The 17,623-nt window shown below is 39.9% G+C and overlaps 1 protein-coding gene across 1 annotated transcript; it reads left to right on the top strand.

The window, feature by feature from the left end:
• Positions 1 to 1,729: 1,729 nt before the first annotated feature.
• LOC122768965 (solute carrier family 12 member 2-like) lies at positions 1,730 to 17,343 on the top strand. The gene is made up of 26 exons (XM_044025194.1): positions 1,730 to 2,442; positions 3,771 to 3,893; positions 4,091 to 4,166; positions 4,408 to 4,503; positions 5,625 to 5,764; positions 5,846 to 5,956; positions 6,373 to 6,481; positions 6,588 to 6,715; positions 7,450 to 7,534; positions 7,639 to 7,787; positions 10,776 to 10,883; positions 11,102 to 11,225; positions 11,351 to 11,452; positions 11,785 to 11,940; positions 12,083 to 12,182; positions 12,478 to 12,589; positions 12,701 to 12,841; positions 13,012 to 13,118; positions 13,788 to 13,867; positions 13,951 to 14,091; positions 14,221 to 14,340; positions 14,859 to 14,970; positions 15,080 to 15,166; positions 15,559 to 15,694; positions 16,636 to 16,703; positions 16,841 to 17,343. Exons 1-26 carry the CDS (start codon positions 1,990 to 1,992, stop codon positions 16,974 to 16,976), a joined length of 3,300 nt encoding a protein of 1,099 aa, XP_043881129.1. The 5' UTR covers positions 1,730 to 1,989; the 3' UTR covers positions 16,977 to 17,343.
• The last annotated feature ends 280 nt before the right edge of the window (positions 17,344 to 17,623 follow it).

Genomic DNA, 17,623 nt, shown 5'->3' on the forward strand with positions numbered 1-17,623 from the left:
CAGTGAACAGCAGCCTGACTCACTAACACTGAACACTGAGCTCAAAAAGGTGGTGAGTCTGCTCTCTGCAGCCTCACCAACAGGGGGAGCCTTTTCTACAACATCACACAAACACAAACCTGTTGGTCTGCCAGTGGTTTAATGTCATTTATGCAGACAATTGGTTTTTCAGTGTGTACAAATTGGAAGAATTGTATTTCGGGGTGGAGTGGCTCAGTGGTTAAGACCGGTACCATGTGTGCGAAAGACATCATGGTCGCAATGGTCGCAAATTCGACTCCACCTCTGGTTGATTGTACTCAATTCCATTGTAAGTCGCTTTGGATAAAAGTGTCTGCTAAATGACACGTAATGTAATGTATTTTAATTAAAGCAGATAGAGAAAGAGCCAGGAAGTATCACATAATATTAAAGTCGTAAAACTATTTTAACTCTCTTAAAGTCTCTTTTTTTGTAACATTTGTGTGTTTTGTTATTATCTGATTTTCAATTTGATCACTGGCAAAAGTAACCAGTTTACAGATACTGTACTTGACAGTAACAGTGAAACAGTTGACATGTTGAGGCTTATCATAATTAATAGTTAGAACTGTGCTCTGTAACTTTTTAATGTTAACAAATGACCATTGATGTAACAAACCATTGTCAAATGAGTTCACACTGACTAAGTCTGTCAGCTCTATGTTCTCATTATAGCAGCGTTTTGTTTTTGTGGTATGTATATGTATATACTGTATATACAGTTTATATATATATATACATATATGTATATATATATCGTTATGTATATGTACACACATGTAACAAAACTATATTGTTAGGACTTCAATAACAAAGCCTGACACAGCTGAAATGCACCACATAGGGATGACAAGCAAACTATTAATACACAGTAACAGCAGCAGGTCCACAGTGGGTGAGATCTCGGGAGAAATCTGAAATTCAACCTGTTCTAAATTGTTGTATCATCAAAAATAATCTTGGAGACATTATTTGAAAGTTGAAAGTCACCATCACACTTGATTCTGACTGTCTGCGTGTTGACCTTTACTGAAACAGTCACAGTAACAGAATTTAATTGGTTCTCATTGTTCTCTCATTGTTCTCTCATTGTTATACGCCAGTGCTTTTGGCCTCAGCATCACGAACTTTGACAGAGAAGGCAGCTGTTGTTCACTATGCTAATGACGACACACACATACACATAAACGGCTACATGAGGATATATATATGTATACATGTATACATATATATATATATATACATATATGTATATATATACATATATATGTATATATATATACATATATACATATATATGTATATATATATATATATATATATATATATATATATATATATATATATATATATATATATATATATATATATATATAAACTTCTCATCTTTTCACATGTCATCCGTCCCTCCCCGTGGAAGCGCCAGGGCGCGTGACAAACTTGCATGTGTAATTGACATTGATCCATCCTGTCTTCTCTTCTTCCTCCTCCTCCTCCTCCTCCTTCGTGTCCTGACACGCTGGGATGTCTCGGGAGTCCAGAGGCTGAGAGAAAGAGAGCGATGACAATAAACCTTTTGAGTGTCCATCTGAGGGGACGATCCCCACGTCACGCCAGCTCGTGGGTGGATGGAGAGAGAGAGAGAGAGAGTCTGTGTGTCCTTTACGCAGATTACGCACAGGTCTTACGCAGTTTGCCGTGAGTCCTGGCGCATCAAGTACCAAGAGTTTACCAGAGGACAGTGAAGGAGTAAATGACTGTCAAACTGGCTGAAGCTGTGATTTTTATCTCTAAATGTTTGATTTCTGCCTCCATTTCTTTGACTTATCTCTCTGTGACTCCGCGGATCCGCGCGTCCTGTCTGACCGCTCGGATTTAAATGTCTGGACTTGAACTCAGTTGTTTGATTCGCGGTTACCGTTTATCTCTCGGTGCTTCAGTGATTATTCGGTTTCATCGTCGCCGGACATGTCGGGACAGAAACCGTCCCTGAAGAGCGGCGGCTCCGCGAGCCGGTTCCAGGTGGATGTGGTGACAGAATCCTCAGCTCCATCCGCGATCCCGGCCTCTGCTCCTGCTCATGACGCATCAAAGCAGCCTCCTGAAGAATCCAAAGGTCGGTTCAAGGTGGTGGGCTTCGCGGATCCAGGTGCGCTGGGCAGCGCCATGGACATCGGTCTCCCACCTGATGTTTTCCACGAGCCCGACACAGCAAAGAGCGACTCGGTTAGTCTCCATTCCACGGGCACGGGACACACGCACATCTCCGACTCCCATTCCAACACCTACTACATGAGGACTTTCGGACACAACACCATAGACGCGGTTCCCAACATCGAGTTCTACCGACAAACTGCTGCGCCATTCGCTGAGAAGCTGACCAGACCGTCGCTGTCGGAGCTACACGATGAGCTGGATAAAGTATAAAACCTTTGTTTATTTCCCCAATAACTGCTTATAACATCTTTAATCATTTTGAAGCGAAGCCAGAAAAACTCAGTTATAAAATGAAGGTAAATGTGAATTCATTAAATATCAATTGAACCGATTCTTTAGTAATGTTTAAAGATTTCAATATCTGTGATTTCAGCTTCTTGATTGTGAATATGTTCTGGTGTCTTTGCTGAACAGTGACATTAACCATCATTACTAAACCATGTTTACACAACAGCAATTAAGCTAGCTAATGCAAGAAATTAACACACAGAAGAGAAGTTTTGAAAGACTAGTTGTGCAACTATTTAAAATGAGTAATAAAATGACAATTTATCCAAGAGGCAACAGACAACTTGTGTCTGCCAATTCCTGATTCACTGTCATAAAATGCAGTAGTAGGTGATAAAGACATTGAATTGTTCTTTGATGGTCATAAATTGAATTGCTCTTTCTCCCAAAAACATTGTCCCTATTGGCAAGAGAAAAACAAAGTGAAATCAAGACATTTGGACATTGTAGTTTTTATATCTCCATTACAGTATGCAATCTGTTATAACATCATAATGACAAGTCAACATGTGTCTACCATCATAGATAGTGTAGATAGTCCCAAATTAAAACATGATGGACATTAGTCCTGTTAGGCAAAGGATACAAAAAAATTCAAATTAATAACAAAAATAACAATAAGTTGAACCTGGTCCTGACAGAACATCCCATGATACCTTATCCAATCTTCAAAGAGGCCGTCCTCTGTGCTAATGAGGATAGTTTGTTGGTCTATTAATTCCCCACTGATTGGAAAGTGGTAATGAAATGACATAGTGAGGACAGGAAGTTAGCCAATGGTGAGCTAAAAGCTTTAACAGTGAAATAAATAGTGAGTGGGTTCTGAGTGGGCTCAGTGACATCACATGGACACACACGGACACACTACAATGCTGTCTCTCATGACCCTGTAGGAATCCCCCAGTCATGCTCCCACTCTTCTGACATGTATGTTATGTAGCTGTAACATAGATATACATTGTACACTCACAGCGATGGTGTATGAGTTCAAAGGTGAATACACACAAAGTGTTGATTTACATCTTCAGTAGATCTCTAAGATTAGAATATGTCTAATGTTACACATATCACAGAGGCTAATTTCAAAGATTACGTTTAACTTTTAAACAAGTTTCATAAACTTTTGAACTTTATTCCTAATTCAAAAGTAAGTGTGTCTTTGCAATGAATGTATGACCTCACTTAATAACCTGCACATCTTTATGTCTGTCCCTGTTTTAATCTCAACTGTGATTGGCTGTCAGGATCCGTTTGAGGATGGTCTGGCCAATGGAGAGGAACCTTCGGCAGCTGAGGAGGCAGCAGCATTGGCGGCAAAGCAGGCAAAAGGAGGGACTGTCAAATTTGGTTGGGTGAAGGGAGTCTTGGTGAGTGTGATGTATCTCATGTCAAACCTCGTTTTCTTCCTGTGATATTTTGAAACGTGAATTTTAAAGACCACATCAATGACAGAATAAATGTATTTAATATTAGGTATTGCATCTTTAATTGAGTATCATTTCCTGTTGGGGAACCCAGGCTGGTCCCAATAGGGTTTAACACGTGTGAATTGTCTGTGTTAAAGATCCGCTGCATGCTGAACATCTGGGGTGTGATGCTTTTCATCAGAATGTCCTGGATTGTTGGACAAGCTGGAATTGGTAGGTAAATACTAGTCAAATTGAGGTTTGACGTTGAGGTAAAGCCAGTCAAAGTAAAGTAGACTTTGGTAGTAGGATAATTTGCCAGTTACTGTTCTCTATAGAGAAAATAAAACAAATGTTCACCATGACTTCAGTTTAGATGATCTCTGTGATGTTTTGGACTTCACTTGTGGTCTCCTTAAACCTCAACTATAATATCACTCTTTTTGGATTGTTTTCATTTGTTTCTGTGCAACAGGGCTGACCATAGCAATCATCCTAATGGCCACTGTGGTGACTACCATCACTGGTTTGTCCACCTCTGCTATAGCAACCAACGGCTTTGTACGAGGAGGTGAGATAGCAACTGTTTGAGCTTTTATTTTAAAAATGTTACCTGAGGAGGTTTGCATCCATCCATCTTCTACCGCTTATGCTCCACATGAGAGTCATGGAGACGCTGACATAGGAGCGACAGGCGTTGTATACCCTGGAGACAAACAACTATCCACACTCATACCTATGATCAATTAAGAGTGTCCAATTTGACTACTCTCCATATCTGCATGTTTTTGTCACATTTATATTCTGACTTCCAAAGTAACTGCACCTTCCAATTGCAAACTAGCTCACCTTTATTTAGAAATTAATATCAGACATTCACTTTGTTCCTATTTAGGTGTTGCATCCTTCGGGGGCTGTATTTGACGATTGCTTGCATCATGGTGGTGTCACTAAGCTTTCCCCCTTTGAAGGCTCCATAAGATGTGGCTGAGGAATATGTCCTTTCATTCCCAATCAGCAGACGATCCAATTAGTTGATTCTTCTTGGGCCAACCTGTCCCAGGATTATTTACATGGCAGTCACAAAATTAACAAGCTAGCTATGTAGACAGTGAATAGTGCTAGGTTCCACAGCTCAAAATTGGCCATGCTGCAACTGTCATCCTAAATCAAGCTCTTTTCAGGTTGGCCTTCAAAGGATCTGACCCTTGAATTGGGACAAAGGCCATTATAGCTCTACATGCAAAACCTTTCATTCAATTGGTTGTGAGAAAACTTGCTCCAATCTTACTTACTACTCTACCTGCACACCTCTTCCTGTTCAATAGGAACTTGCTTTCAGACATGCCCCGAAGTCCAGAAATTGTCCAGAGATTCTTCTGCCAGCTCCTTACTTTAATCCTCAGGTAAAATTCAAGTTAGCTCATGTGAAAACGCAGCAGGCGGAACTCCAAATAATTGGCAACTCCTGCAGCCTTAAGTGTGACACCACCCCACCCTTCACTTGGATCCTCCAGAGATCTTCCCGCTGTTATAAATGCATTGCAACCACTGCATTTGTCATATGTTAATGAAAAACATTGGAGAATGTCCAGACCTAATCCTAATCTCCAGACACTATCCAGAGACCAGAGTTAATTTAGTTAACCTGAAAATGGCATATGGTTAACTTTCTGTGTGCGTTTTGTCCAGGTGGAGCTTACTACCTGATCTCCAGGAGCCTGGGCCCAGAGTTTGGAGGTTCCATTGGTCTGATCTTTGCCTTTGCCAATGCTGTAGCTGTGGCCATGTACGTCGTAGGCTTCGCAGAAACAGTTGTTGAGATGCTTAATGTAAGGAATACTCTTCAAACTCTATGATAATGATCATTCTGATATTGATCTCATCTCATTTGTTCTGGTTATTGATTGCAGGATGTTGATGCCCTGATGACTGATGAACTGAATGACGTTCGAATTGTTGGGACTCTGACTGTCATCCTGCTGCTGGGAATCTCTGTAGCTGGGATGGAGTGGGAAGCCAAGGTAGGCCCTTGGAAGCAGGGGAATATCATCTACTACCTATCAATGACTTGGCTAATGGGTTGCAAGACATACTGTAAATGTAGTTTTTTTTCTTTTCAAATATTGATTTATTGCCATGTTACTCTAAGATGCAAACATGAAAACTGTGTTTGATGTGTTCTTTTGAGTTTGGCCCATGTGTCATTTGCTGACATAGGGGGAATTAACAGATATTGCAACCAGCCATCAATGCAAATGTTTTAGTGATGCTTTCAAGATTTGTCCTGTTATCCATCTTTTTAGACACTCATTGGTACTACTGATGTTAACATTAAGGTCAAAGTACTCCTGCCTCCGGTGTAGCTGTATATGTTCAGGCTTCTTAGTGCCTCTGTTCTAATTCCATCCTCCCCATCAATTTCTTTTCTATCTATCAGGCTCAGATTGTCCTCCTGGTAATCCTGCTGGGAGCAATCGCTAATTACTTCATAGGAAGCTTCATGCCAACAGAAAGCAAAGAGCCCAAAGGATTCTTTGGCTATCACAGTCAGTCTGCACTGTTATCCATGCAAAGGAAGCTCATATTTTTAAATTCTATTCCATTTTAGTGTCCTGAGTTAAAAGTTCTCTGTATTGGTCCTCACCTCTACAGCTGCCATTTTCATCGAGAACCTGGGTCCAGACTTCAGAGAAGAAGAGACATTTTTTTCTGTGTTTGCCATCTTCTTCCCAGCAGCCACTGGGATCTTGGCTGGAGCCAATATCTCTGGAGACCTCACAGTAAGTTCAGCTTTTCTAAGGAGGATAATAAAAACTGTGATACCGCTTCAGGGGTTTTTAATTCACCCGACTCAATTTCACAAAATAAAAACACAAATTCTGCTCCAGCTACATGTACCTTCCACACTACCCACAGGAACGTTGTTTTAGTGGAGATGGGAGAGAGACCTTTGAAGAAGATGAAGAAATTACCCACATTTGCTTCCTGATTGGTTATTATAAAGTTTAAAGTTTTCTCAGCCACAACTTGACTATTAGCATGTGAACGAAGAGCTCCATTAAAACTAACTTTTACTTTTAATTTCACCTTGTCTGCATCCTTGATCTCTCGATGTCGCATTTCCTGAGAAGTACAGAGGAGAACTTCCTGTTTACATCAGCACACACAAACCTAGTGTTTCTGAACAGTCATTTTATATATGTTTTTATGTTTGTATGGATACAGATCACTTTTGATGTGGAGCTGAAACCAAGATAATTGTTACATTAAATCACAGTTTTAAAATAAAAATATAGTAATATTGATGTAGCCCAAATGTGCTGCTTTGCTAACTTTGGAACTGGGACATCGCTCGGCCTCTTGTAATTGGTTAGAAGAGCAATGTTTTCTCATAGATATTAGAAGGGATTCTCTCTGCACTGCTGCTACACTGGTCAGTGAGTCTGGGTCATAACAGCATTTGCAGCAGTCTGTATCATAGCTCTAAATCAAGTCTCATTGTTTCTACCCTTAGGATCCTCAGTCAGCGATCCCTAAAGGAACACTGCTGGCCATCCTCATTACAGGACTCACCTATGTGGCTGTGGCCATCTCTGCAGGTTAATGTCCTTCACCAACTCCCAGAGTGTCATTTTAACAACACTGAAGGTAACTCTTGTCAAACCTGGCCAAGTGCTTATATCAGTGTCCTCTCCTTTGGCAGGATCTTGCATTGTGAGAGATGCAACTGGTGACCACAACGACACTGTGAGCGACACAGTAAACTGCACTGACGCCGCCTGCACGCTGGGCTATGACTTCTCCATCTGTAAGGAGGGAGGCTGTCAGTATGGCCTCATGAATGACTTCCAGGTATCTGACACACAGGCTGGGTGAATGTTTTTTTTTAGGAATAATGATTTCACTGATATATTGGTACAATGTTAACTCGTGTTAACTCACATGTCGATGGTAGAGGACATAGGTGGAAGCTTCTTTGATGTTTTACTACATGGTATTGCTGATTTCCACTTGGAACTTGGAGGACAGATGTAGCCAATCTGAAATATATGAGTTCCAAATTCAAAGTATTTTACTTTACAAATAGGTAGTCTTTGTATGGAGATGATACATATTTCCTCTAACCACACAGAAAACCCCAGGAATGTATGTTATATAAAGCAGAGTGTTATGTGCGTCTACGGTTATTGTTTATAATGGAAGCCTACATTGGTGGTGATGTCACATTTGGATACAACTCACCCTATCATCTGCATACATTAAGAAAGCTAAACTTAAATTTATGGACAAGACTCTTTTAACTTGGCCGTGGTAACATGTTTAAATATTGTTACTTTATAAGTCATTTCACTGTTTTGCTACTTAAATTTAAACAACATTTTTTAAGCATCTGACACTGATCTAGGTTATCTTTGTGAATGGCAGGTTGTTTTTCTCATCTCTTCATTTGAGATTATATTGTCTCAGTACTTTTTTGCAGTTATTATTTATGTTGTTACCATAATAATAACTTTGCTTAAAGGAAGGGTGGGAGATCATTATCTTTAGCATTTTTTACTGTACTGCTTAAAATCCTCTTCACAACCCAATGTAACCAATTACTTAATGCATTGTCACCAAAATGAAAAATGTCAGTCAGTTGTGGAACAGACGGCCTTGTGAAAACACCATCAATCATATTGAACGGCTTGAACAAATTAATTGGATCGTGATGCATCAATCAAACTGCCATCTGACCCCCCTCCCCCCAATGCACATACCCCTCTGAGAAGACAATGCCTGAGCTTATGCTAGCTTGCCTAATCCAATGAGACTTTATGGCCGAAAAGGTGCCAACAACAGGTGTTGGTTGCACATGAAAGACGATTTTTGGGAAAGCTACTGCCAAGAAAAAGGCTGATCACTGACAGAATGATCCAAGACCAGAGTGAACATAGGTGCTGCATTTGAATGCTGGTGACAACTGAAAGCCCAGAAAGGGGTATTGTGAGTAGTTGTAGTGTTTCATCATCACGCTGTCAATTGAGCAAATATCTAAAACTGAACCTTACCGATGCTGCGCAGTGCTCATCAATCCATGTTCATTGCACGTTCCTATGCTCTGGAGGCATAGCTTTAGAGGGAAGTCTGAAGAAAGGGGCTTGGACTTTTAGTGTGCTCAAAGAGTTTTTCCAGGATCTCCAACCCTACCTTTAAGTATTCAATACTTCATCTGTAAGTACATGGTATTATTTAGGGATGGCTCAAATACACTTTATCATGTCCAATACGATATTAGTCTAAAACATTTTTTTATTTTTTTTAATCACTTTAAAAGTATGACTAAGTGACTAATTAAATAGCTAAGCTGTGTCACATTTGCACTGATGCATTTACCACCTGCATGGAAGACCTCAGCCCTCAATCATGTGCTGGTCACTAAGATACAAGTATTTACAGGATATATAAATATACAGATATGTTTTACATTTTTTTTTTTGCCATATCCGATCCAGCAATTTAGTTAGGTACTGTATATATAATGGAAAGGAAAGGAAAGCATCTTTATTGTCATTATACAACAACTGGTATTGCACAACGAAATGTCGAGGTCAGATGGAGTGTTGATCAGAGCCGCTGCGACTGAGCGCGCCGCCACAAGGGACCAACCTGACCAACCTGACTAACCTGACCGAATGTAACTAACATTCTAACATGTTTTGATGGAATAATAATAATGGAAATAAATAGCTGATTTTGACTTTGTGGTAACATTTTGCTTGGTCCCCACAATTTAAAGGGCTTCTCTAGGGTTAGGAGTTTGTTTTAGGGTTAAGTTTAGAATTACGTTTTTTGTTAGAGTCAGTCGCTTAGTTGTGATGTTTAATGTTAGTGTAAGGGGCTAGGGAATGCATTATGTCTATGATGTGGCCTTTGTGTGTGTGTGTGTGTTACGAAACAAAGTGCAGCAGTCATAATAGTGGCTGTTGTTTTGAGTCACAAGGATCTCGCTGGAGACAGAGCTGAATGAGAACATTGACAATGTCCACCTACACACACACACGCGGGCACACACACACACACACACACACACAGAGTTTCATTCATTCCTCTTGGCATTTGCTGTTGTTTTATTTTAATTCTTTGCAATAGTTGAGTTACTTTGATATTACAAATGTGAATAAATCATAAATTGTCTTTCTCTCATCCTCTGACATCCTCTGAGGCACCGATGGTGAGGTTTCATCAGTACTAACAACTAACAGATGGCCCATGGAGTTGGTAGGTATTGAGCTTTGACACAACTTTGCCCTTTTGGTGCAGTCAGTCAATTAAATATTTTGTTATGATGATATATTTAACTTTTAAGGAACACTTACTTGGCAAAAGGTTATTAGTGATGATGAGTAAATACATTATAGTTTGACAAAAACAGACAAATGAAAAATTTGAATATAGAATTTAAAAGTCCCCTGAAGTCCACATAGGTCTGTAGATTTCACATTGTGGATTGATGAGTCCTTAAATGGCAGTTTTAAGTTAGAAAACTCATCATTGTTGCTGTAACTACCAGGTACCTGTTGACAAATATAAACTGGCTCAAAAACATTTAGTCAACGCTTGAATCCACACTTCACTAGATTTTTTTTTATCCCTTAAAGTTGTTAAAGTTGCTGGTCATTTATTTTCAGGTGTGGGCAATGAGACACTGGCACTTTTATTTAGTGTGGACAAACATGAGTTGTGACTTAACTCTTTCCAATTAACAAGCTTTTTGTGAGCTCTTTTGCTTGTTCACAAATGCAGAATGAATTTTGACTGTGAAACGAAATGAAATATAACTGTTTTTATGTTGTCCAGGTCATGGGTCTGGTGTCAGGCTTCAGTCCTCTGATCACTGCAGGGATATTTTCAGCCACTCTTTCCTCAGCTCTGGCCTCACTGGTCAGCGCACCTAAAGTATTCCAGGTCAGAAACCACAACATTTTTATCACCTGACATGTAGCAAAAGTTAAATACCTTTCATAGTAGTTTGCTCCCAAAACCAAAGAATTAGCCCCAAATTGGTTAATTTGGGTCTATCAATCGTATGGTGAATTAACTTTCGAAGATGTAGAACTTTAGTCTGTTTGGGGGGAAAAACAGGTATAAAAACTGTATTTTCATCCTGAGCCTTGTGTTTCTAGGCTCTGTGCAAGGACAACATCTATCCAGGGCTGGGTGTTTTTGCAAAGGGTTATGGGAAAAACAATGAGCCGCTTCGTGGTTATGTCCTGACTTTTGGAATTGGCCTTGCCTTCATCCTCATTGGTAGGCTACTGTACACATCACAACAGCTCCACCTATTCTCAGATTTCATGATCTACATTTACAACTTACAACTAAAGCTTCAACTATTGACTGTATTAATGAATCTATGTGTTGTTGTCTGATAGCGGAGTTGAACATCATTGCTCCCATCATCTCTAACTTCTTCCTGGCCTCCTACGCTCTCATCAACTTCTCTGTCTTCCATGCATCCCTCGCCAACTCTCCAGGTAAACTATCTGTCTGAGCTCTCAGTGTTAATTATTATAGTCACACTATTGTAGACTCATCTTGTAGTTTAATAACAAAGTGCAACATTTGTCATGTTCATTCTGTCAATACCATTTCATGTCTTCCAAAATTTGCTGTGCAATGTCACATTTAGGCTTCAACTGAAACACTGTTTCCTCACATTGAATGGTGTGGTGTCATAGTTTGCCGAAGCACATGGTGGATTCATTGCTTTGCCAATCAAATCCTGCTTCTCCGCGAAGCAGTGGCAAAAAATTGCACTCCGTAACAGTATTTTTACTGTATGCTTCGTACTTGTCTCTCACCACAGGGTGGCGCCCCAGCTTCAAGTATTACAACATGTGGGTTTCTCTTGCTGGTGCAATTCTGTGCTGTGTTGTGATGTTTGTCATTAACTGGTGGGCAGCTCTGGTCACTCTGCTCATCGTCCTCGCTCTCTACATCTATGTCAGCTACAAGAAACCTGGTAAGGACGTGATGAGGAAGTCTTCATATACAACTGCCAACAAAGCCATACAACTAGCAAAATTTGATTTTAACTTTTGAATTATTGGTCATCCCACTGATATGTTACTCACTCATCTGCTTTGACCAATGTTTTCCTACAGATGTAAACTGGGGTTCGTCCACTCAGGCTCTGATGTACAACCAGGCTCTGACTCATTGTCTGAACCTCACTGGAGTTGAGGACCATGTGAAAAACTTCAGGTTAGCTCCTTGTGTAGATGTGATGCTAACAAGACAAGAATTCTCTGGTACCGTTTAGCCATCGATAGAATGTTATCCAAACAGTGGAACTGTACTGTAGATGTTTGGAGAGTTTTTAAACATCTTGTCATGATAAAAAATGTTTGGGCCAAAGTTTGAACAAACTGTTCAAACAAAAACTACTATGGATTGACAAAAGGCCTGTTGACTTTCATGAAGCACAAAAGTTTATTGTATACTCCTGAAATTGTAAGTTACACAAAATGTCCTAAATTACAAATTTCAATGTTTCAAGGCCACAGTGTTTGGTTTTGACTGGTTATCCAAACTCTCGTCCTGCTCTGCTTCAACTGGTTCATGCTTTCACCAAGAACGTTGGTCTCATGGTCTGCGGTCACATCAAGACTGTATGTATCATCAGCAATAGCAAGTTCATTTACTATATATAACACAGATGGGAAATTCATAGTACTTAACATTTGGGCTTACCTCATCTTTCTATCCTTCATCTCCTCCAGACATCGCGTCGACCAAACTTTAAGGAGCTGTCCCAGGATCACACTCGCTGTCAGCGCTGGTTCAATATGAAACACATCAAGGCCTTTTATACGCCTGTTTTCTCTGATAACCTTAGACATGGGACACAGTTCCTCCTTCAGGTATGAGCAACTCTTCAGAAAAAAAAAGTACAGTATTTCCTCTGTTACTGGTTTGTGTATCAGGTATCAAAATACTAATATACTATTATTTTGTAAAGTAAAAATGACATCAGATATACTATAAATGCATTGTCCCAGTTCTGTCTCAGTATCTGTGCTCTGATCTTCAGGCTGTGGGTTTAGGTCGTCTGAAGCCTAACACACTGGTCATGGGATTTAAGAACAACTGGAGTGACGGCGACATGAGAGACGTGGAGATTTACATCAACACATTACAGTAAGGGTGGATGTGTATTTATGAGGTTTCATGTCAACACAGACGGTGTTCACTGACATGTTTGTGGTGCAAAATCACCAAAGCTGAACCATGGATGAGGAACCATTCTGCGACGCATCTATTTTGAAATTAGCTCAGTGAATGATGTTACTGTAGTAGCAGGTTAGCTTAGCATTTTTACGCATCAGCCATGATGCAGCCACTTGCTACATCCAAAATTCTTTAGCCACATGCTGTTTGGTATCACAGTCTTAAGGATGCCGACATCTGTTTTCCAAAGTAAAACACTGAGAGCACATTTGAAGGAACATTTTTGAATGTGGATGTCAATGTCCTTTGAAATCAGGGTCAGAGTCATTGGATCACACCATAAAAGCCTTTGTAAGGAGGGTGTTAAAATTCAGTGTCAAATCACAGAGAAACTAGTCAGAAAGCTTGACCGCAGTCAGAAAATGTGGTGTGAAGTTTTACATTTGTTTTGGTGTGAATGCACCATTACACCTACAAAGTCAACCCCCCTGCTTGTTTGATACTAGGACCAAATGTGACTGGTAAATTTTCACAAATTTTTTGGAAATATAAAATAAATGTAAAATTATTCAGAAAAACACTGAATAGTTGTTCCACACAATGATGAACTGTTAAGCTCAGTTGTGTGTTCTGTTCCAGTGATGCCTTTGACCTGCAGTTTGGAGTTGTGATCCTTCGACTGCAGGAAGGACTGGACATTTCTCACACCCAGGGACAAGGTACATCCATTTCTGGTATATTACAGTCCGTCCACTAAATACCACCTCTGTACAGTTTCATGTTCCCTTTTTATCTGCTGCAGATGAGCTACTTTCAACAAATGAGAAGCCACCAGCCAGCACTAAGCAGGTGGTGATTTCCATAAGTCTGGCTAAAGACTCAGATTCTGACTCCTGTCCGTCAAAAACCACCAGCAACCAGAGCAGTCCACTTATTATGAGAGGTAACTAATCGATAACCACGCTTTTGTTCCTGGATGCAGGAAGTAACTGCACAACATACGCAATCATGCAGATTGGAGAGTTTCTTTGACATCAGCTTATGTGGCATCATGTTACTGTATTGTCATCAGCCACAGAAACCAAGAGTCCCCTGAGCCTGACGGACCAGCGTCTGTTGGAGTCCAGCCAGCAGTTTAAAAAGAAACAGGGCAAAGGAACCATAGATGTCTGGTGGCTCTTTGATGATGGAGGTGAGGTGATGGAGAGTGGGGGGGTGGTATGATTGTGTGTTGTAGGTGTTGGTGGCAGGTTTTAAAGCCTTCAGGATGGGGGTAAGGGGCTGACATCTTTGAAACAGACAAATGCAAAGATTAATGTATGCATGGCCAGGATATAAAATCTAAAAATTAAAAACTAAAACTAAATGTCGTCTCCTGACTAAAATGGACTATGCAATGATGAAACTGTATTTACTGAGTATCTGCTAAAGTGAGCACTGCTGGGTAAACAAGGCAAGCACAAGCAATGAGAACAGTTTCCTCCCGGTTCCATAGCGATAGTGACAAAAGATGCTCAATGACTTAAGAGCCCTGCCTCATCTGAGAGTTTCAGAAATGTTCTTGCTGTTGTAAACGCTTTTTTTGTGAACAGTTCTGACCTCCTGCTTTACTCTTCATGTGAGAACAGCTGACTCTGGAAAATGTCTGCACCCATTTTTTTGGACACTTTTTGGAGTTCAGGTCTGAAAATGTCTTTTGTGTTGTTGCAGGTCTGACTCTGCTGATTCCTTACCTGCTGACCAACCGGAGTAAGTGGGGTGACTGCAGGATCCGCGTCTTCATCGGTGGGAAGATCAACCGCATCGACCACGACCGCCGAGTGTGAGGCTAACACACGTGCTACAAACAATATTGTCACCCATAACGAAATGTGAAGTTTCATACTAAATCAAAGTGTATTCATTTGTTGTACTTTCTTTTGTCCCATCAGGATGGCTACCCTACTCAGCAGATTCAGGATTGACTTCTCTGACATCAATGTCCTTGGCGACATCAATACCAAACCCAAGAAACACAAGTATGAGCTCTGATGACCACAGATTACCCTGCTTTTTTTTTCTTTATGTGTTACACCAAGGAAGTTACGTTTTCCCCATGGCACCTGTTGGTGTGTGTGTGGGTTAGCAGGATTTTGAAATACTATGTCATGAATATTGACTACCCCTTGTGGACGGATGGGTAATGGGATAGTATTTTATTTTTAGCAGGTTGTGAGATAGGACATTTATTTAAAAAAAAATATCAATCAAACAAACAAACAAAAACACTGACCACATTCATTAATAACTTAATGGTCAGACAGACCAAGACTATGTTCTGTACACATATACATATGCAGTTCCATGCATCACACATAGAGAAATGCTCACACCCAGCCAATCACTGTAATGAACCTGTGTATTTGTGCAGTAAGCTGAGTTTTAAGGAGCTGATCGAGCCATACAGGCTGAAAGAAGACGACATGGAGCAGGAAGCTGCAGAGAGGCTGAAGGCCCAAGAGCCATGGAGGATAACTGACAATGAACTGGAGCTCTACAAGGCAAAGGTCAGTCTGCATACTGCTGACCAATCAGCTCTGTCCAAATGTATACACATTAGCTCACGATGTCTGAGCTGTTAAAGAGATAGTTCAGGTTTTTTCATCAAGTGTGGTTCTTTAAAGTACTCACACATCGTCAGTGCTAACAAAACAGAAGAAAAAGCAACAAGACATAGTGGTGGGAAAGGAAGGGTACCTCAAGATACGATACATGTCCACAATATCAACAATACTACAATTCTGTGATCATCAAAATATTCCAAGACAATCATATAGCAATACATCATGATATCTGTCTAAATGAAGAAAAAAAACATCCATAAAAAGTTAGTGCAAAGTGCAGGATTTCTCTATTTAACATAGAGAACAAAGTGCATTAAATGTCTATGCATTGAACGAGGATGGGGCATCTCTTAACGCAAAGTTACATATAAAGTTCCTTGTGTTTATGTCTTATTACTAAGTGTACAGTATATGGTCTATGTAGTCCTCCGCCATTATTCCCTCATTCCCTCATTCCCAAGTTTCCCTGATTCATTTGAGGAGCACCATCACAAGGAGACATGGAGTAGCGACACTGGGCGAGTGAAACTGGCAGGGACTGTTTACTTTAGAGTGCCTGTATTTGTTAATGGATATATCGGTATTTGCTCTGGTGTATCAATTATTGTATAGCATGAGAAAGGACAGCAATATATCACCAAATGTAACCCTAATTGTCCACTTAACAAAAGGATTGTGTAACAAAATATACACCTGCTTAATCTCCCTGTTGGACAGCCTTTTCAGACTGAAAACAGATGATTGTTGTACTCACTTTCTTGTACTGAAAGTTTGTTTAACCACAAGATGGGGTGGTAAACATATTCTAAAGATATCATAGCATGCACATAAACTGTATTATTCATTTCAACAAGTGAAGGTTTGTGTTTATGTGTCACTTTCAGACCAACCGTCAGATCAGGCTGAACGAGCTTTTGAAAGAGCACTCCTGCAACGCCAAACTGATTGTCATGTAAGAAATACACCCTCACTTTCTAGTTTCTTGTTGATTATTAGCTGAGAAATGTTTGATACCCTGTTACCAGTGATAAGTTAACATTGACCTGATCATGATGATGATGAGTAGCCTCTATCCTTCTCTGCATATAGGACGATGCCATTGGCGAGGAAGGGCACAGTGTCGAGCGCTCTATACATGTGCTGGTTGGAAACTTTGTCCAGAGACGTCCCACCTCTGCTGTTTGTCAGAGGAAACCACCAGAGTGTACTCACCTTTTACTCCTAACACTCACACACATGCAAATACATGTGTATCTGTTTCTGTCATGAAGAAAGTTGTGTTGTCTGACTGACGTGAAACGTGAGACTGCTGCTGTTTGAGTGCTTTTGGCTACTTCTAAGTTTCTTCTTTAACATGATGTAAATGAATATTAAATCACTACTAAGATTGTTTTCTCTTTTACAATAACAGCCTGTAAATCATGTGGCCTTGTGAGTTTCACATGAATATGAATAACTACAGTTAAATATTAACTACTGCTAATTATGTGTCTGAAGTGTGACTTCAAAGTTGTTGGGTATTTTCTTGTGTTTAGAATGTGAACTACTGATGCCATTATTTTGTACATCATTTTATTAAAATATTAATAAAGGTTCTGTGGAGTCTGTGTGTAAACAGCTTTTTATAATAATTACTGTATTATTATTTGAGGATCATTTTAGCTTCTGTGGCCCCCAATCTACTAGGAAAATGAATTCAAAGTTAAATGTGTGAACTGTGACATAACAGAAGATAAGTTAAATCATGATAACTCCCTTTAAACAGAATATTGTTTTTTGTTTTACCGCCTCCATTTTACCAGTTGATGTACAGAATCATCAGCACTTAATCAGGTTTTTAAAACAAAGTATGTTTGTTCTCATGTACATATA

Source organism: Solea senegalensis, linkage group LG5, assembly GCF_019176455.1.
Source record: "Solea senegalensis isolate Sse05_10M linkage group LG5, IFAPA_SoseM_1, whole genome shotgun sequence".
Taxonomy (NCBI): domain Eukaryota; kingdom Metazoa; phylum Chordata; class Actinopteri; order Pleuronectiformes; family Soleidae; genus Solea; species Solea senegalensis.

Excerpts from the sequence above, each read along its gene's own strand:
- LOC122768965 (XM_044025194.1), top strand. The coding sequence starts at position 1,990 with ATGTCGGGACAGAAACCGTCCCTGAAGAGCGGCGGCTCCGCGAGCCGG. Across the intron at positions 13,119-13,787 it reads ATTTACATCAACACATTACA|TGATGCCTTTGACCTGCAGT; the intron begins GTAAGGGTGGAT and ends GTTCTGTTCCAG. Across the intron at positions 16,704-16,840 it reads AACGCCAAACTGATTGTCAT|GACGATGCCATTGGCGAGGA; the intron begins GTAAGAAATACA and ends CTCTGCATATAG.